The sequence below is a fragment of the Octodon degus genome, unplaced genomic scaffold (assembly GCF_000260255.1).
Source record: "Octodon degus isolate 3935 unplaced genomic scaffold, OctDeg1.0 scaffold00246, whole genome shotgun sequence".
In the NCBI taxonomy this organism is placed as follows: domain Eukaryota; kingdom Metazoa; phylum Chordata; class Mammalia; order Rodentia; family Octodontidae; genus Octodon; species Octodon degus.
In genome coordinates, this window is record NW_004524822.1 from 182,099 (window position 1) to 203,386 (window position 21,288).

The 21,288-nt window shown below is 43.0% G+C and overlaps 1 protein-coding gene across 1 annotated transcript in view; it reads left to right on the plus strand.

Moving 5' to 3' along the window:
• Nucleotides 1-1,130: 1,130 nt before the first annotated feature.
• Ppp1r14c (protein phosphatase 1 regulatory inhibitor subunit 14C) overlaps nucleotides 1,131-21,288 on the plus strand; it is a 91,194-nt gene continuing 71,036 nt past the window's right edge. Inside the window, exon 1 of the mRNA XM_004645990.2 lies at nucleotides 1,131-1,514. Within this exon, the coding sequence (XP_004646047.1) occupies nucleotides 1,227-1,514 (288 nt within the window). The 5' untranslated portion in view covers nucleotides 1,131-1,226. The remainder of the gene's footprint in view (nucleotides 1,515-21,288) is intronic.

Here is a 21,288-nt window from a genome sequence, read left to right on the forward strand (position 1 = left end):
GGAAATTGATTTGGTTGTCTATTTTAGTTGTAAGGAATTTCTTTGCTAAATGCAAGAAACTTTTAGCATCCCTTTTTAACACTCATAAACTACTCGTTTCCAAACATCTTTGTGGTTTCTTTCAGTTGCAAGAACAGAAATGTATTGTTACGTACAACAGAAATATGTTGTTGTCTCCTTGTAATTTTACACACATACACATGCAGTTTTCTGTTTATAACTTCCTTGCCCACCCACCTCTTTGCCCTAAACGTTACAATGAGCCCATTCATTCGTAATTCCACTTAGTTGCATGATGGTTTTCAAGGGACATTGTTAATGCAGTTGGCTTCCCAGGTAAAAAGAGGGCGAGAGCTTGGTGGGAAGGGAGCATAAGACTATATTTTTAAGCCCAGCAAACCCTCTCTTTTACAGAAATGTTTAGGGTTAGGAAGTCCCTATTCCCTCAGCTCTGGAGCTGACCAGGCCTGCTGCCTATTTAGGTATAAAGACATCTCAGTGATCAGACAGATGCGAGGAGAAGAAAGAAAAAGTGGTGAGGAAGTACTTATGAGGTGTGGTGACTGCCGGATTGCACAAACTTAATTTTTATCACAATCCCTGAGTGAGGAAGTGGCATCTATCACGACAAGAATAAGAATGTGCCTTGGGAGCCTCCGTGGGGTGGGACGGGAGGGAGGAGTCCCCCACCCCCTGTGCTGTCCTAGGAGTGAGGAAAGCCTCTGCCGAGCCCAATGTCCCTTCCCACGTCCCTTTCCTGAGGTCACCTGTCTGGGGCGAGGGTGAAGCGGCCGCTACCGGCAGCGGGCTCCGCGCACTACCAGACTGCTGGAGCAGCGCGCTTTAGCATCTGCAAGACCAGAGACTGAGCCCACGCGCAGGGGACCGTAGCCCGGCACCGGGACTCGCGTCAATCCCTCCCACTGGCTAAGCAGCCGGCCGCGACTGTCCACGCTTCTGAATTCCCCGCCTCCGTGGACGACTCCCATGCCCGGGGCTCCCTCCCCCGAGGTGCCAGATCCCGCCTCCCGCCTCCCACCGACCGATGCTAGGCGGCTGCTTCTTTAAGGCCGCGGTCCCCGCCCTCGGAGCGTCCCTCCCCCGCCCTCTCCCGGAGCTGGAGCCAGGCAAGCGCTGAGCTGAGCAGGTGTCCGCGCCCCTCGCATGCGGCGGCCGCGCGGGCGCTGGTAGCGGCCGGGCCGCGCTGGGCTCCGGCGCGCAGGGCCATGTCGGTGGTGACTGGCGGCAACGAGGCGGCCGGCGGGCCCGGCGGGGGCAACGGAGCGCGTGTTTTCTTCCAGAACCCCCGGGGCGGCGCGAGCGGTAGCCCGGGCTCTTCTCGGGAGGATTCGGCGCCGGTGGCCACGGCGCCCGCGGCCGGGCAGGTTCAGCAGCAACAGCGTCGCCACCAGCAAGGGAAAGTGACAGTGAAATACGACCGCAAGGAGCTTCGCAAGCGGCTGGTGCTGGAGGAGTGGATCGTGGAGCAGCTGGGGCAGCTGTACGGCTGCGAGGTACCTGGGCGCAGGGCCGGAAGGGTCGGGACGCCTCTGCGCTTCACGCCCGCGCCGCAGTCCTGGGGCGCAGCTCCCCGGGCGAACCGGGCGAACCGGCAGCTCTCAGGGACCGCGCTCTCACCGGGTGCCTTCAGGTGCCGGGCGCCGCCAGCGGTTGGGGCGCTGCCTCCTGGGATCCGCTCCCGGGCTCTGGAGAGCTATGGTCTCTGTGTCGGAGGTGGGGGTGTTGGGTCCTGCAAAGCTCCTAGCTTGCCGCCGAACTCCGGGCATTTCTGGACTCCCGCTGTAGCTGCCCCAAGGAAGCAGGTCCTGAGGATCTCACTCTAGCGGCGCCGGAGCAGCCTCGGTTTCCGTGGAGAGGGACTGGGTACCTCAAGCTGCTTTCACGAGGAGAGGTTCCGGGGGCCTCGCAGCCCCGTGCCCCCTTGGGTCCTGAAATTCGACGTTAGTCTCCTGACACAAACGCCTTTCCTGTTCTAGGCAGCCCCCCTTGCAGGTCCGCGCTCGCGTTCCTAAAGCCACACGCAACGAGCTTTGTTGAAGCAGCTTTATTATTATTTTTTTTTCTTTTTTGGTTCCCCAAGCTCAATTACACCCATCCATGGGCGCAGGACGAGACCCTCGGACCACCTGAGGGTGCTTAGGCAGGTAGTTTTCAGGGTGCCTGAGACCTCCAGCTCATGGGGCCCATTTTCCCTGTACAGGGCATTGTGGCTTCCCACAGTTCAGGGATTAAGATGATGTAAAAATCTGACCTGAAGCAGGTCTATACTACACTTGATAGGATAAATATTTAAATGAAGCTCTTAAAGACATACCCTAAAAAAATTATCTAAGCCATATGATCTCCCCTGAGTCTTTAACAACAGCAATTGTGCTTCTCTTAGGAGATTGGCGTTTGGAAAAGAGTGGAAGCATGAAGATTAATAATTAAGTATAGGGCTTCTAAATTAAAGCTGGGTTTGTGTCCATCCTACTGTTAATGTTTTTCCAAGACAGTGTAACCCAGATGAACTCAATTGCCTGACCACTGATTTGGGGCATTCTGCGCGTCCCACATTGTACGGCCTGTTGTGAGGACATCTTTTCTTTACAGTCTCATTGCAGAAGGAAACAGCTTTCCCTCTGCTGACTCCTGATGAATAATTATGATATAATGGAGCTTGACTGTAAACTAATGAGCTTGTGAAAGATACGGTTCTCTAGCCCAGCTTTTTCAGAGAGCCATTTTAACTGCATGAATAAAAGCTGGCAAAAGTAGGAAGCTCTTTGCGGGAAGTTGGCAAAACTCTTTACAGAAACAATGTATCTAATTTAGATGGAATTCTGGTGAGGTGAATGGATGTGCTCAATCCTATTTCCATAGCATCTAGTTAATTTTAATTTATTTCTTCCTGTGGGCCAGTAAGCAGCCAAATAAGTTGTTCATAGCAAACAACTAGGTGTTTGTGGTGAAATGATGCATATGCTCTATATGTGTTTAGAGGTGGCTAGCATTTCTCTTCAAGATGCTTTTTCAGTTATTGAAGAGCAAAGGGAGAAAAATCATTGAGATTTGTGGCAGTGTGCAGCGTCTAGTTCTTGGTACTCCTCAATAACAATGAACAAACCTGTGGGCCAGTAAGCAGCCAAATAAAGATTCTCTTTCCCAACTATTTCTCCACCCATAGGGCAGTAGTTTGGCTTTGGGTTCTCTCTTTTGGCTGCTTTTCTTTGCTCAGGGTCCTGAGTATTTCAGCCTGTGGTTTGTGAATTGAGAGGGCTCTACCCTGGTTAACAGCTTAGAGTCACAGGAACATGAAGATTAAGAGATATCCTTTGATATGCTAAACTGATAGTATTTTCAAATGCCTATTGAATGAAGTTGACACAGAAGGCCAACTTGGGGACTTTAGACTTCACATTCACCAAAGGTGAAGACATAGTTAAGTGTCACAAAAAGTTGTACCAGACGGATCAGCAGTTGGATGACTTGGCCTTTCAGAATAGAACACAACATTTTAAGGAGTCTGGGAAAGGAAGATATTTAAACTTAGAAAGGAATGAAAATGAAGAAATATACAGACCTGGCTGTGATTTCATCTAGAAGTTTAGATTGCCAATCAGTTTTCTCTGGAGAAAAATTCAATAGATTCCATTCAGGGAGAACTATAGGTCAGGTACTGTTCCTGGCACTTCGATGTACAGTTCATTTCCTGTCCACAAGAGGTCAGTTAATTAATTAATTTTTGTTTCATAAAAGAGTAGATTGAGATTTAGAGAGATATGGGAGACTTTTCCAAGCTTACACAGCTGAGGCATGAGTCATAGTGCAATGTGACTCTGAGACCACCATGTAACTACCAGGCCGGGCTGTAATTTTGCAGGTTCCCATGTAAGACAACAAAGGAAACCAATATTTCACATGTCTCAACTCTTCAAGCTTAGTGAAATGACTCACTAGCATTGTATCATTTTGTTCCATTCACTTATCTTGGTAACTGTGTCTTCTGGTGACCTTGAAGGGCTGTGTGGAGGCTTGAGTTCTCCACATTCTCAGAGTTCTGAGCTGGCAGGCAACTGGAAGAATCTGCCCCTGGAACAAGTGTTTTCCTTCTGGTTTCCACCCTGGTACATTCCCACCTGTTGGAGGCTATTGTGTCCACTTGGCATGGCCAATCTTTGTACATATTTTCTGAGCTCTTTTACCATACCCCTCTGGCTCCCACGGATCTGGGAGGATAGTGTTCCTGTCTTAGAAGCTGCTTGGTATCTGATGAGAGAATTCTGGGGATACAGAGTATGCTTATAACTAGGTGGGAGGACAATGCTTCCATGTCAGTAGGTTCCAGGTCTACTTGGTCCCAGAAAATCTTCTGGAAGACAAGATGTGGAAGGAGTGGAGCTCAAGGCGGTGGCCCCTCTTATCTATTCTAAGGGTGATGCTGTTGAATATCACTTACTTAGCCTTTTGGACACATGGATAAATATTTTTTATTAAATTCTAAAATATATGTTCATAGTCCTTCTTCACTGCGTAGTCTCATGGGAAAGCTTGTACAGATAGTTTTTTTAGACAAGAGTGGTTGTAAAGGAATCATAAGGTTAAATCTGTGTCCATATATGAAGATTTCTGTTTTAAGACATTTTTCATATCTCTTCTAAACTCTTACAGCTTCTTAAGAACAATCTGGAATAATATCTACTCTGACAAGTATTGTAAGATAATTTATTAGATAAGTCATATCAATTGTTTTCAATCTTGCCCAGCATCAAGATGATATCTGTACTCTCAGTTTTGCAATTTGCTTTGCTTTGCTTTGCTTTGCTTTGTTTTCCTAAGTTCTGATTATTGAAATCCTGGCATTGGCCTAACTGTATATAGTTTCAGGTATTCAGGGCAATTGCTGTATTACCCTGACTGACCATTTGGGAGGTCTATGTTTTGCTTCATATGTCAGCTTTAAAAACAAACAGACAAACAAACAAACAGTTTACTATATTTCTCTTTCTTCCCCAACTTCACACTATTTCCATCTTATAAACCAATGGTTGTTGAGCTTTTGATGGCAACACAGAAAGAAATATCCTTTTCATTGCTGCCTGATACTTTCAGAGATGTGTGCATGTATAGGAAAAATTCACTTCATGTTACCACTTATGCCAAAGATAAAAATATGAGCCATCTAAAATATGACTTCATTAATGTTTATATGTAACATTCTATTCTGTTTCATTTTCTGAAAGTGTTGGTTGTGACCCTCTTAAGTCGATTTCACGACATTTTTGGACACATTTCTGAATTGTGACATGCAATTTAGAAAATACTTCTTCAGAAAAGGAAGAAACTAAACCCAAGTACTAGAATTGGTGAACACCAATTGACACTTTCTGTTGCTTAGACAGAATTCATGCAACACTAGTAGCAACCTCTGATACCACCACTTCATGGATAAGGAAACTAAAGCTTAGACTGCTCAAGAAATTGCTCCTGAGCCTGCAGGGAGGATGTGGCAGAGAGGGGTGGGGGCCAGAAGTCAGGTGTGTGGACAAGGCTAGAATCCCCTTTTGTGGTAAAGACTGAATGTAAAACACCATTCATACCGTAGTAGCTGGAATCCAGGTGTGTGGACAGTGTTACCAGGGTCATGCCTAACATTACCTGTTGGTTATTCTGTATTATGTTGAGAAGGTGCAGTAGGGTAGAAAAGAAAATAGTCACACTTATTAGGTGCCTGGCTTTGTAGCGAGAGGTGTTACTGTGTGTTTCAACTTGAACTGGCTTAATGTGGCTAAATTGCTTCCTCTTTTCTTACAGCCTGCCTCACCTTAAATGTTTCATTGTATTTGACACTGTGAAGGCAGGAAATCTTTTAATTATTACTGCATGTGCTCTAATAAAGCACAATTCTTCAACCTTTAGGGACTTATCTAGATGAAGGCAAAGGATTAATCTTCAGAAAATGTTTTCAAAGTTATTGATGTTTTCTTGTCCAAATTAGTTGGTCTTTACCACAGATGTGGTCAGAGAAAAATCAATCTGTTGTTTTGTTCTTATAAACCGTATCCTACTTTTGCATCATTAATGTTCCATTTCAGCAGTGTTGAAATATACTTATACTGCTCCAAATAGGAGTTTAAAAATGGGAGTGGAGGGCCAGAGAGATGACTCAGTGGAATAAGCGCTTCCCTGGCAAGTACAAGGGCCTGAGTTCAATCCCCAGTTCCGCAAAGATAAATAAATAAATAAATAAATAAATAAATAAATAAATAAATAAATAAAATAAGAAATAAATAAAAATGGGAGTGGTAGATAACTGGTTTTTCAGTTTAGTTTGAGAGAATGCTTTTGGAGATCGAATCCCCAACAACCCCCCCACCCCACCGCTCCCTTTCCCTCTGCCCTAAGGTGCTTCTGCCACGCACCAGTTCTGCCTGCCATGCTCAGCTCTGATGCCTGTTGCTTCTGGTGTCTTCTGTCTTCCTGCCAGGTTGGTGACCCAACCTTCTTAACCCAAGTCGCCTCCAAGAAGTCTTCATTTTCTCTTTAGTGGGAGGAATGAGGCCTGTTTTATTCTCCAGGGGGCCTGTGCCTTGCAGGCAAGATTATGTTTCCTAGTTTACTGGCTATAATCAACAAGCCATGACCCTCTTTCTGTCCTTGTTTTCCTGTCATTGGCTCTTTCAGAAGGTGGCTTGGAGATGCCCTTTTCTGTTGTCTCCTTGTCTCCCAGCTCGTGTCCTCTTAGCTGGTAGCCCTGCAGCCTCGTCCAGTCCAAGCCAGCCCAGGCCCCCTCCAGGCACTGCCTTCCATCATTGCACCCCTTCTTGGCTGTGTTCTCAACCCCAGTCCACTGAGCTCTCAGTAGCACACGTGAGCTGTCTTGGTCTTCTGCTAAAATCAACTACCACCATCTCCTTTCCCTACCATAAAACACACTGCTCTTCTCTGTCACCCACCCCTAGCTGCACCCCATCTTGCTCCTGGCCTTACCATCTAGTGCACCAGAAGATCTCTCTCCACTCAACCACCCACCTTTATTTATCAGCTGTACTTTGATGTTAGCTCCCACTGTGGTTGACCCGAGGACCTTGTTTCTCACTCTATGACTCGATCTCCTTTAGCATGAGGCAGCTCATTGTTGCCTTCTGAAGTTCCTGTCCCTTGACCTCTGAAGCAGGCCTGTCTTCTGGCTCTTGTCTTTCTGTTCTGGCTGCTACAGCATCCATTTTATTTGTTTTGCTTTGTTTGCTGTCTCATCAACACTGAGGGCCCCTGGTGCTGTCTTCAGGCTCCCACTCACCTGTTTTCTCTGGTTCTTTCACTCTGAGTGCTCTTTCTGGGTGTTATGAAGACACTCCCAGGGCATCATTTGATGTCCATCTGCCGACAACTTGTAAATCTGTATTTTTAGCCTGGTGCCTTTTCTGGGTGCCAGACACAGGCAGAGAGCTTTGAAAAATAGAAGATGCCCCAAGTCAACTGGTTTGAGAATGAGGGTCTTCTCTGTAAACTTTTCCTCCCTCCCTTCCCTCTCTGGGTGGCAAGGGCTGCTGTCCACAGTTGCATCAGCAGAATAGTAGCTGACATTCTTATCACGTGCCTCACCCTCATGTGTTACACCCAGGAGTCGTGAAATCTTGTTGAAGCTCGTTCCAGAGAGCTATGAAGTCTGATTCCTTGATCTCTTCCAGCCACTGCTTTGGTCTAGCCCCTTGTAACCTCATCTGGATTGGGGAATGGCCACATGAGTCTGGTATCCCTCAAATTGTGAGTGTGACTAGTACTCTCTAGTATTGCTGCTGCGGCTCCTGCTACTTCTGTGCCAACTTTAGCTCTCAGGTGAAGCTCAAAGGATTTTTCCATTCTGTCTTGTACCACCAATCCTTGCAGTAACTCTGTAGTGACTGCTATTATTTTGTAGATGAAAAACTGAGACCAGAGAAGTCGTTGCTTGTCCTTGTCCAAGTTACACTGATTCTAAGGTCACTTAGCCACCATGTTACCGTTGCTCCTGACAACTGCATGTACTAAGTTCTGACTGCATGCCTCACCCTCACAAACTCTCATTTAATCCTCGTAGTAAGTGTGGAGAGTAGTTGATGAAGCCAGGGTCCAGAAGCCACACACCCTAGTTCTTGGGCTAGGACTTCCTCAGCCCTCATCTCTCGCTTGTCCTTGTCACAGTGCACCAGGAAAGCCCCCTTCCCATGCAGCTGCCTGAATGCTTTCTAAATTGCAGATGGAATCTTACTGATCTCTTCAGGCTTTAGGAAAGAGTGTGCATGCCACTAGCAGGCCACGAGTACCGATGGTCTGCCCTGCCCACCCCTCTAGAACAGCAAGCCAGAACCTGCTTATTTATCGCAAAGGGCCAACAGTGCAACTAAACCTGAATAGAAATCTTTTAACTTAGAAAACAACAACCATTATCCTATGCTTGGCTGCCGGGGTGACTTGGCCTGTGTGCTGAACGAGAGGGCTCTGCATGCCTGCTGCAACACGTGTGTCATTGGTGCACCACCACTGTCCAGAGTCATCTGTTCCCTCTCTGTACCCCCATCTACTTCTCGAGTTCTTCGCTGAGATCACAATGGGATTCAGCAGTATCCACTTGGCTGGAAACATCTCTCTCTACCGCTCACCACTTACCTCTCTCCTGATTCCCACGCTGGCCCTGGGTGGCATCTCCTCCAGCGAGGCTGGCTGTGTCCCCACAGGCTAGGTGACAAGCCCTTCTAGGTTCGTTTTCTGCACGCCTGTCTCACACCCTCTCTGCACCCTCCTGAGAGAAAAGCTAGTGCTTCTTTACAGCCCCAGTGACTCACAGCTTGGTTACTGTTGGGTATTTCTTCTATGGACTCTTTCTGTTGCCCCAAAATTCACAGGTTGAGACTGACCTCCCAGGTGATGGTATTTGGAGGTGGGGCTTTGGGGAAGAGATTCATGTAGACCAATGTAGTCATGAGTGCAGACTTCCCCATGATGGACTGTATCCTTACAAGGGGATAAAGGGATCAGAACTCTTTCCCCTGATGTAGGAGGACACAGCAAGAAGGTGGCCATTTATAGTATAGATACAACCACCCCAACCTTGGACCAGTAACCTGCAGTACTATGAGAAATAAATAGAACTCTCCAGTCTGTAGTGTTCTATTACAGCAGTCTGAGCTGTGCAGGAATGTCCCTATCTGACTGTTAAGTGAATAAAATAGAAATTGGTCCTTTAGGTCAGTGGCACTGGCTTGGAATTTAGTGATCACAATCCAGAAGCACGTACCCTAAATTAGCTGCATTAATACCACTGTGCTCTGCCTACATGGAAACTCACTCTTTGTCAACCTGAAGCTATAGTTTCTCTTTGATGGTTATAAATTATAACTAGCAGCTCTTTGAACTAAGAGCTAAAGTTGTCATGAAAGACGGTACAGATACACGGGTGATGAAAGTCTTCTAAAGAAGCAGTCTCAGGCTATTGCCACTCTTCTTCCTAATTTTAAGTTTTCAGCTTGTAAAAGAATATGGCACAGTTCATTTCTTTGGGAGTGGAAATGCTTGCTTGTGTTATGAAGCGCTGTTTTTTTTTTTTTTTTTTTTCCATCTGTAGAAAGATTTAGGGTGACAGGCTCATACAAGTCTTATTAGAACAAGGAATGAAAGCCCAGATTTCTGCCTATGCTTCAAAAGTTCAGACCAATAAATTCTTACCAGGTTTTTCTTAGTCAGCACTGGCATTTTGGAAATCTGTTCCATGGGGTGAAGTTTAGAGAAAAGGAGAGACCTGGGTATGAACTGATTTCTAAAGCATCATTTTATGATATGGAAAAAATGATCAATGTTAAGCCTCAGGGGAGGGCAGGTGCATTCATTCATTCATTCATTCATTCATTCATTCATTCATTCACTCAAGTGGAAAAAGAAGCAAGAGACTGAATTCTTTTAAACCATGTGAAGGACAAAGTGGAAAAAGAAAAAGATTCCTCCCAACTATAGGAGAAGGGAGGAATCTATATGGTTGAAAGCACTACAAATGCAGAGCCTGTGCTAATGCCAGTTAATATATTTATTAATGCATTCACTTAGAAGGAATGGCTGCATACTTCCTTTATTCAAAGCCTGTTTTTGGAAAAGGTATGACAAATCCATTGACATTATAATTTACATGATTAAAGCCAACTTATTTCTCATTTTAACAGAAGTATGAGGTCTAAAGTAAGAAAATAATCCTTAACAGCTAAGCTTCAGGAGTGAGTAAGCCAGAGCAGATGTCCTACTGTTAGCACTGTGAGCCACAGGGAACCTTGTTGGCATCAGTGAAATGAAATTGTGCCAGCTGTTTTTCCATGCAGTGTAGCAGGAAAGGTGCTGGCCTGGTGAACTCGTTCTTGCTTGGATGCTGCTTATCAGCTGGGTGACCTTGACATGTCCTTCACACCACAGGGAATTTTTGTCAGGTTTTCTTATCTAAAAAAATAGGGGATATCTGAACTTTAGCTCAATAGAGTTGTTATGAGAAAGCTAGTTATGTGTTAGAGAAATGTATTATATATAACATATGTATTAATAAATGTAGTTTTATTAAAGAGTAGGTGATACTGAAGGAAAAAAGCAGAAGTATCTTTCCTTTTGCACAGGGGCCATGCTAATCTTCTCTGTATTTTCCTTTTGAAGGCATGCTCAAGACAGGAGTTGAGGACTGGCAAGATAGCACAGAGGACTTAGGCAAGCCATAGGGACTGGGTTTGATTCCTGGCACCACATGCTGCACTAGCCCTGCCCCTGGGTGGGCTGAGCCGGGCAACAAGACCAGTTGTTGTACTGCATGTCTGTAATTCCAGCACTGGGGAAGCTGAAAACAGGAGGATCACTACAAGTCCAAGCTGTGGAGCAAGACCCTGTACCAAATACATAAACAAACAAACAAAAGACAGGAATTGAACTGGTTCATCAAAAGGCCATCTAACTGATGCATCTACCTCTAGCCAAGGGGAGAGAGGCCGTCCCTCACTGGGCATGGTGGCTAGTGTGACAGGACCAGTGGTATTCAAGGACAAGATTGGGAATCCTTTTGAAGAAAATCACCTTCTCTAAAACCTCCTTCACCTATGAAGTTCAAATTAGATTTCAAATCTGACAGCACAGATACTTGATTAATCTTATCTTTTTTTATTTTTTTGCATGTAATTGGGTTAGCCTTTATGAAGAACTGTAACATTTGATTTTAAAATTTTAGGCATATAACTTACACTATTGGCTGTTTGAGGAGGCCTTCTCTATTTTTATTATTTGTCCTTTATCGCACAGCTCCTGATGAACTAATGGTGGCATTTATTTTAACTTGAGGGAAGTTTGAGTTGAGATATAAAATGAACACTGAAAAGCGAAAATCATGGCAGCTTTCAGGAATAAAATTTTAAAAGGTGAAATATACAAATTAACCTGAATAAGAGCATGAATAAATCCATATTAAACAGATTAATTTTCACTGGGGAATTTATTCCTGGTATGTCACTTCATAGTTAGTTTTAGAATTAACATGACAGGGTAGAAAAAAATTAAAGTTTTTTTTTTTTTTCATGGGCAGTTTGGGCAAGGAGTAGAGGGTAGAAAGTTTATAATATTTGTTTTGTATGGGAGAATCAGAAACCACCATCAGATAATCTCATTCATCCCTCACAAAAATTGAGTGAGACCTTTCCATTTTTAAAATGTGGAAATAGAAGTTCCCAGGGGTTTTGGAACACACTCACATTTAAGCTACGTAGGAGAGGAGGGAGAGAAAAGAGAAGGTGTGGCTGTTGGAGACTCAGTGCTTCACCTTCATGGCCCAGCCCTGTCATGGGTTCCCACATGTTTGACTCATCCAAAGAGCCTGTCTTTTGTGTTTACTCTACTTGATACATTTTCATTATGCTTTCTCTTACCTTGACTCATTGATACAATTCTGTTATTTCTTAGATGAACAATTTCAGAAGTTTCTGTAGAAAATTCACATCCGTTAGCTCTTGATCATATAGTACAGAGGCCATGCCGCTTATTTTTTCTTCCTTTGATGGCCATGTCTGCATGAGCAATTATTGATTGATACTTCTGCATTTTGTCTGTCTCCTTTAATGAAATTGACTCCGTGCTCCACTTCTTTTGAGGTTAAAAGTTAGAAGATCACTGTATTTTCTTGGTAGTGTTTGGGATTGAAAACAAGGTCACAAGCATATTAAAACTGTGTCCTAGCCTAGACTGTAGTCCTAGTCTCTAGAAGTTCACTTCAAGTCATTGGTCAATAAAGTGTATTTCATTCTTCATATTTGAAAAAGCAGCTATTACCTTTGACATAATAGAAGCAAAGTAATCATTTTTCTAAATACTGTGTTAAAAGAAACCCTTAACTTGTTTTGCTTCTGATCCAGGATGTTTTTGCTCGTCTTCAGCTGCGATGGCAGGTAATATGTGATATCTTTCTCTTATATTTTATATATCGCTAGTGAAAGGACATTCATTTCTGCTAATATTAATGGAATGGAATCTGTTTCAAGCCAAGGAGGTGAGGTGCTCAGGGATGGCTTTTTGCCTGGTCGTTAGGAGTTAAAACACTCTGCACAACAATTCCAATTAGTCAGCTGGCTTTTCACATGTTTGCAGCAGGGTGTGGCAGCTAACAAGTCAAAAGAAAATGAGTCATTGATTTAGTGCTAAAACATGACCATGCTTGCTATAGTGAAAACACCCTACAAATATTACAACTTAAAAAAAAAACCCGCCAACATATACTGTCTCTGGTAGACAAGTGCCTTTTGTTGGGCTAAAATGTTCCATTTCTTCACCAAACCTCAGGAGGCTCAGTGTTTAGTAACTTTTGCTAGAAGCACTTTATATGGTTAGGTGGTTAGCTGATGAGAGCCTTTCTGCCTATGGATAAATGGGCCATTGACAAATCTAGCTGGAGACTCTAGAAGTATTTAGCTGCTGGTCCTGCCTCAAAAATATGAAGGTCCCCATGGTAAACTTTGAGAGGGATGGTGGCAGGGTATATTCCGTGTGATGCATGAACCATCCAAAGCTGAGTTACCTCTTCTGTCTAAATAAGAACAAAATTAGGAACTAGTTTATTACTGACATCTCACTATAAACTATGGAGGAGAGAAAGAACTATATACAGATAATGTATGGGATGTTGAGTACAATGGGGCTCATCATAGCTAAGGCATCCGCCCACCTGGCTCTGGGCTCCCAGGGCACCAGGCAGTGCTCTGCGCTGGAGCGGCAGGCTGGACTCGAGCTGCAGACGTCTTCTTTAGCAATCTAAGCTTGTATCTTTTCCCTTTGGCCCCACTTTATAAAATCACAACCAGCAGGTTTTTAGGCTTGGCTTCTTACTGGTGAGGGGAAACAACTTGCCTAGTTTTAGAGATCCTTGTTGACTATTGTCTCTGTTCCTTATGCCCTGTTAGGGGGCATAGCCTTGTACAGTCAACCCTTCTATCCCCCAGGGGGAGAAGGTAGGTTTCCTGGAAGGATGAAGCAGCCCCTCTGCCTCCCATCCTCTTTTATTCCTCTGGTGGCTCACACTGCCAGCCTTGGATGACTTTAATTTCATCCTTTAAATGACCTCTGATGCTCAAGGATGTTTTGAGGATTCATAATATTAAAAGCCATCTCCCAAAACAATTAACAAAATTTACCATCCTTTTGCCATAACTAGTTCTTGTGAACGCATATATTCAAATTAAAGGTATGTTCTTTGATTAAAAAGAGGGTAGGGGTCTATGAGGCTTTTTGAATTTTTGGGGGTTTCTGCCTTTTTGCAAATTTTCGTCACATACCAGATTTTAAGGATATAAAATATCTAATGAATACCTCAAGGAAAATTTTTTTGTTGGTTTGCTTCAAGGCAGCTAGCTTCTTGAAACATGAACTGTGTCACATTTGAATTAATTAATAATATATAACTTGCATTCTGAATAAAAATCTTTCTTCATGGAATATTCTTTTATGTGTGCCTAGAAAATATGCTGAAGTAATACATAATAAATAAATAGTATTGTTTTAGTGCCACTACAAATAATTCTTATTTTATCTGTTTTGTCCAATAAATGTGTATTTCTTTTTCTTGTTCTTTTTTCTTTTTTTGCAGTACTGGGGATCAAACCCAGGGCCTTGTACATGCCAGTCAGGGCCTTATCCCACTGAGCTGTCTCCTTTACCCTGTATTTCTTTTATAAGAGAAGAACACTAAAGTTATTCTTCAAGAGGGGAAGGCATACGTATCCCACTCTTTTTTGTGTCATGGACAAGACACGAGTTTTAAGTCTGTTTTCTGTTGTTGTACCAGAATACCAAAGGCTGGGTAATGTACAAATGGTAGAAGTTTATTTTGGTCAACATTCTAGAGACTGAGTATTCCAAGAGCTTGGTGTTGGCGTCTGGCAGAGGCCTCAGTGCTTCATGGTAGCCTGAGTGTGCTCAGGACAAGAAACACTGGGCAGGATGCACACATGTTCTGTTCTTGTCAGAAACCCCCTCTAATGATAACTAACTCACTCCAGGACAGGGGCCTTGTTTCATTCATAAAAGCAGAGAGAGTCTCTGTGACAGTCACCTCCTCAAGGGCCTGAGTCGTAACACTGTTAGGATGGCAGTTAAATTTCCACATGAGTTTTGGTAGGATGCTTGAACCATAGCAGGGCACAGGTCCTCCCCTCTCACAGGACTTTACAATGTTTGGAGCAACTCAGGTGGAACTTTTGCCATCTCTGAGGAAGGCAGACATTAATTTCTTAAATTGTAAATAATTAATATAAAAAAGCCAACACACTGGTTCATGTTAGATTCTTTTCAGGATAAATAAGGGTGATACTTTTGGAAGTTAGGATGTCCTCATTTTGGAGGGGAACATCTCTGATGTGGATGGTGTCACCATTTATAGTACAGAAGGAAAATTGGACAGTTAGATCACTCTTCCTGTGAAAGCTCTGCTCCTCCACCTGCTTTGGGGGTTCTCCTATATCTTAAAAGTTCAGCCCCCTTCTCATATTTTTATTGGTCTTTTGAATGAACTATTCATTTCACAAAGAGAAAAGACAACTTCAAGTTTGGCTCGTCTGTCTGCATATCCAGGGCTGCTTTATATACATCCCAGTACAAGGCCTTTGTCTAGAAATACGTGTCGTACATATTCCCTTGGACTTTCTGAGTTACTTTTTCATTCCTTTAGTGGTAACTTTTGGTGAATAGAAGTTCTTAACATTGTCCAGTTTATCACTTTTTTCCTTTATAGTTGGTGCATTCATTTTATATCCTGCTTAAGAAATCCTTGTCTACTTCAAGGTCATGAAAACTTTCTCCTGTGTTGTCTTTTCTAAGCCTCATTGTTGTACCATGCCTCCTATATGTGGGTCTGTACCCATATGAAATGCTTTTGTGTATGGCATAATATGTGAATTGGAGTCTGCTGTTTCCTCTTGATCATCCAGTTGATTGAGTGCCTTGCATTGATAAAGGTTATCTGCTGCCATTGTATTGTAGTCACACATCGGGATATTGTGGTGCATATGATGTCATTAAACATATGAGGTGGAAGGACTGAATATTTGTGTTCCCACATTTATATGTCTTGAGTCTCACTCTCAGTGTGATGGTGTTTGGAGGTGGGACCTTTGGAATGATGAGGTCATAAAGGTGGAACATTCATGAATGGGGTTCGTGTGCTTAGAAGCCATAAAATAGGCTTCTGCTTCTTTGCTTTCTGTCATGTGAGGCTCCAAGGAGGTATAGTTAATAAACCAGGGAGTGGGCCCTAAGCAGACATGGGATCTGTCAGTGCCTTAATCTTAGACTTTCCGGCCTCAGAACCATGAGAGAAATAAGTTTCTGCTACTTAATAATAAGTTTGTGCTTTATCTCTGATATTCTGTTCCAGCAATCTGGACTGCCTAAGATAGGTGATCTTATGTGTGTGTGTCTGGATAGGTTCTAGCAAACAGGTTTTGATACTGGGCAGGGCTTTTCTGTCCTGTTCAGTTAACTTCTCGTCTATGGCTCAATGGCCCATATACTGTAAATGGTCAATAAATATCACTGATTGATAGATAAGTCTAAATTTTTGTTAGGGTATAAGTCCTTTGTCAGAAGGACTAAGTTGAAAGAAAATACATACAACTTTCATTTGAGAGAGGAATTTATGTGACTAGTCAATTATATTTCTTTGAGAGGCATGAATATAATTTGGGGCCAGTCTTGACCATAGCCCTAGGAAGGTGAGTTGACCTCAGATTTTCCAGTTGCTGTGTTTTGCTCTACCTAATCAACCATCCATCCTGCCATCTGATAGGTACTTATTATGGTCCTACTGTGAGCCAGGCAGAGTTTAATTGAAGTCATGAGACTTCTTCCAGATATTCTATTTTTAATTTTAGAACATTTGTTGTTTCTTTCTTTACAAGTTAAAACACTTGACACAGGGAAAGTAATTTTGAGAATATTCTTTCATTTCTGAGATAGCTTTGTCTATTATAGTTATTTAATATTTTTTTGTGTGACAACCTGGGTAAACAAGCAGCAGGCTAAGAACTGGATTTTTATTTTGCTATTAGATCTTTAAAAATAAAGAAAAGAGATTTTTTGGGGTGTGAGGGGAGTCTGGCTCAGCCCACCTTGAGGGTGGGGCTGGCACAGCATGTGGTGCATGGAATCAAAACTTGCTCCCCTGCGCCTGCCTAAGCTTGCCTCTGCAGGCACTTTAAGGCTACTGAAATACCTTACTGGCCCGAGACAGTTTGTTGTTTTATTTTTAAAGCACCATGTTTTATACAATAAATTTAGTAATGAGTTAAATATTCTTCTCATTTTTTTCAAAATTTGGTGCCATAGACAACTACAATTTTTGTGGTTAGCGTGGCCTCATCAGATTGCACTTCCAGTGGGCCAGGGGCCGAATGCTGTGTTGCTCTTAGTCACTGTGCAGTAGAGAGGCTGCTCCTGTGTCCGCCATCTTGCTAAGTTATACCAGGCCCTCCCTATGTCCATGTTCCAGGACTTCTCTGCTTCATCCTCCTTCCAGATATATGAATGAGGGGGAAAGAGGTGGATGACCTCCTTGGAAGGTTGCTTCCTCCCACAGCAGTTCCTGTCTACCTCTGCCTGCTCCACAGCCTCTTGACACTGGGAGAGGCAGCCACAGAGCTGGGTCATCCTCAGGGAAAGGAAAAAGCTTCCTCATGGAACGAGATCTGTGGTGCCATTGACTGTGACTTACATGACAGGACAGTGCTTTTGTTCCTTTTTTAGTTAATGTAATTCCCACTTTCTTTATTGTTTAGTTTGTTTCCATGGATGATTTTATATAGTTAGTGAATGCTCACCTCTCCAGAAGACACTAATTTTGTAACATTGATCCCTTAGAATACTGTAGAGAACATAAAAGAAAGCAGGAGTAGGACCCAGAGAGATCCTAGAGTTGTCCTAGTCTTTGTTTGTTGTCCAGAGCAGAGGCAGGCACGGAGGGCATGTTTACTGCTCTTTTAGACACAATTCTACCAAGTTTGCTTTTCTGGCTTCTTAGCCCTGTGACTTGGAAGCAGCATGCTAGACTGCTGGATGTAAGCGCTGGGAACACATCTAGACAGGACAGCTGACAGCAAGGGAAGTGACAGGATCTATAAAAAGCTCAGAAGACTGGAGCCATTTTATATAAGCAAAAAGAGCTCCATGTATGGCAGTAGCTGGAGGGAGTCACCCCAGTGCTGTGCAGTGGGACGCTGGAGCACAGATGCCCTCGTCACTCAGGGTTCTCTTGGTGTCGTCTGCTGCAGGAAGTGGGCATGTGAGTAATTCATTCACAGAGGCTCAGGCACAGAGTTGGAATAGTCGTTATCTGAAATAATTTGCTTGTACTTATATGGAACCATTGTTTCCCTCAGGCTAACTCTATAAATAAAAGAATTTCCCTTTGCTCTTTTTCTCCCTCCTCCTTTGGCCTCGTTGGGTCTCCTCCCTCCCCGCTTCTCTCTGCTCACTTCTCCCCCACAAGTTCCCTTCCCCACCCAATGCAGTTTCCCATTCTCTCTAGTCTGTGGAGCTTGCTTATGTCCACTGGGTCGTGGTAAACCTTTAGCAGCCTGTTTCTCTGGAAGGAAAGGCCCTGGCTTTGGAGCGCCTCATGGTTTCTGCAGTGTGGGGACTGCCCTCTCCCAAGGTTGGTTTTAGGTCTCCGCTGGGACTTGCTGCTTGTGGACCATGAGCAGTGCTTTCTCCACATGGGACGCAGCAGCGCAGATGATTGTAAAATATAATGGGCTAATCAGAATAGGATGAGTTTTGCATATTTAACAACTTTGTTTTGAATATAATTAATTCCTTGCATATTTACATAATTTAAATTTTAAAATTTTGATATTGTGCCTTATTCAATTCAGAATATCCAAAATATTATCTTTTAAACATATAATCAATATAAAAATTTTAATAATGTTTAATACTGTTTTTAAGGGCTGGCCATATATTCCCAGTATGCTGTGCCAACCCTGCCACAGGGTGCTCTGAGACTTCGGTGGAAACTGGGTGTGGAGGTGTACACCTGTAGTCCCAGTACTTGGGAGGTTGAAAAACAGAAAGGCTGGGGCCGGGGAGATGGCTCAGTGGAATAAATGCTTCCCTGGCAAGCGCAAGGGCCTGAGTTCAATCTCTGGTTCCACACACACACACACACACACACACAAAAAAAAAAAAAAAAAAAAAGAAAAGAAAAAAGAAAAAAAGAAGAAAACAGGAAGGATCACTACAAATCTGATCTGTGTAGTGAGACCCTGTATTAAATACATTTTTAGAAATACTGTTTTTAAAAATATAATCTTTCATTATACTTAGGGGTGACCTCATGACAAATCTGTACTAATATAATGAAAATAGAGTTCATTGTATGGAGTTTTAAAATAATTATTTATTTAATGGTAGCTAATTCTGTTGATATGGGGACTTTCATCCTTTCCTAGCTTTGTTATAGAATATGGGATAAAACAATTAAAAATGAGAAAAAGAGATTCCACCATGGTATTTCTGAAATGTTGAACAGATGTCTGTTTCTGACTGTCTTGGGTTTCTCTGTATATGGCAGGGAAAACCATATTTTGTTCTTGTAACTGTGGTTAATAAGCTGGTTTTTTTTCAAAGTTTTATTGATAAACAGATAGCAATGAGACAGTTTCAAATCAAATCGGAAGTACAGTTTCAACAAATAATACACTGCATATATTCTTCTTAGTGGTTAATTGCTGTACAAGATGCGGACTTGTGATCCTATTTACAAACACCATTAGAACAAATCATTCTATTCATTAAGAGAATGCAACTATATATCTATCCCAACCACTTTGACTACACAGATACAAAATGGACATTCATAGGTATACCCCATTTTTCCTAAGTTCCGTTATTGAATATTATAGGTGTGTAAACTCAGCAAAATATTCTAAAAGAGTCCAGTAGCCCATAATAGCATTGGGTCTTCTGTTTAACTGGCAATGTCAGAAATGATTGACCTGAGTCCCCCACAGCTCAACTTAACAGCATGGCTTTATTTCCTATATTTCGTGTTCATACTTTTCTACTGGATGGTTAAGACCAAGGTAAAGCAGGACCTATGCAACAAGAGTTGTAGCTTTTTGGTCTGAGAAGGTCAGTGAAATGCCCTCAGGATTTATCCTGAGATCCTGTACCTTAGATTGTAGAACCTTTGTCAGTGCAGCCATGTGGATGAGTCACGGCCATTGCTTGGCCAATGTGCTCTCTGTGAAAGCCTGAGAGAGTGTCTTCTCCCTATGTGACTTTCCTTAGGCACACTCTACGTCATCGATCACTTTCCGCTTTGGCCCCATAATCTTCTTGATCAGAAAATTTGGGACACTACCGAGGTACATGACATTACAGTACAAGTTCTCATATGTCCTGAGTCTTAATTGACCTTAGAAGACTAGGGCCAAAATGTTGGCTTTCCTTGTAGCCCTCCTTTTTCTCTAATTTTGGTCTGCAAACTTAGGTTCTTAACCATCCAGAAGACAAGCTTATTGTTATTATCAAATGATTTAGGCTATCAAGCTTAACCTCACTATCTCACTGCATTTCAAACATCTTAGGCATAATGAGGAACAGGTATTTTTCATCAAGTATTGATATGTTGAACTTTAAGTCCCAAGCTGGTTTTGATAACATACAGCTAAACAGTCTCTGAAAGCAGAAGTGTCTCATGACCAGAGACTTGCACAGAATGAAGACACAGAGCAAGTGAGCAGGAGTGGAGAAAATTCTAGGTACAGAAACTGAAAACAGTAGACGAGTTCTGAGTGTGGGAAGGGAGCGAGAGTAGAATGTAGCTGACTTTCTCAAACTTAGTGACAAAGATTTTTGTTTCTAGGTCTGCAGTTTGGGTAGGAATTTGAGGTGGAGGTTGGGGTCAGGGGCATTCCTCTTTGCCTCCCTAGGAATGAACTGGGTGGCAGTGGAGGGCTAGAGCACTGTGCAGTGCATCCCTTGCTCATGCGGAGAGCCACAGCATGCCATTGCACCGCTGCTTCGCACATGGGCTTCCTCTGTGCTACTTCTGTTTCCTGGCAGCATGGTGGCTGGTTCTAAGAGAACACTGCAAGAAAACCAGAGAGAAGTTGTACACTTTCTAGTGCCTCTCTACCTTGGAGGTCGTGCAGTGTCGCCTGTGTGTTAGGCCTGGTTTTATTCTAGCGGGAGGGAAGTCAACCCCCTAGTTAGAAAGGGAGGTGGAGGGCTGGGAAGATAGCTCAGAATAAGCGCTTGCCTGGCAAGCACAGGGTCCTGAGTTCAATCCCCGGTACTGCAAAAAGAGAGAAAAAAGAAAGGGAGGTGGAATGGGAAAGAGCATTGGAGTCAGATTTGGGAAATATAATCAGCCACCAAAGAAGACATAAGAAAATACAGATGATGAGAATTGAATTCAACAAAAATTCATTGCATTTCTGTTGTGTACTAGATGTCTGTATCTACGCACCTGTGATACAAAACTAAGCAAAAGGGAGAAAACCACTTTCTTTCCTTATGAGTTTATGTTCTAGTAAAGTGAGTGACAGCAGATGAAGTTACAAGGACAGAGCCTTGAACCAGGTCGTGGTAAGGAGTGCTTTTTTTATGAAAAGGACATCGAAGTGTATTTCCAAGTATGTTTTATGCAGAAAAGTAATATTATTTGTTATTGCTATAAATGTTTGCTTTTATTTAGCATAATTTTTAAAAGTACATTTGAAATCATTAACTAATTAAATTTATTATTTA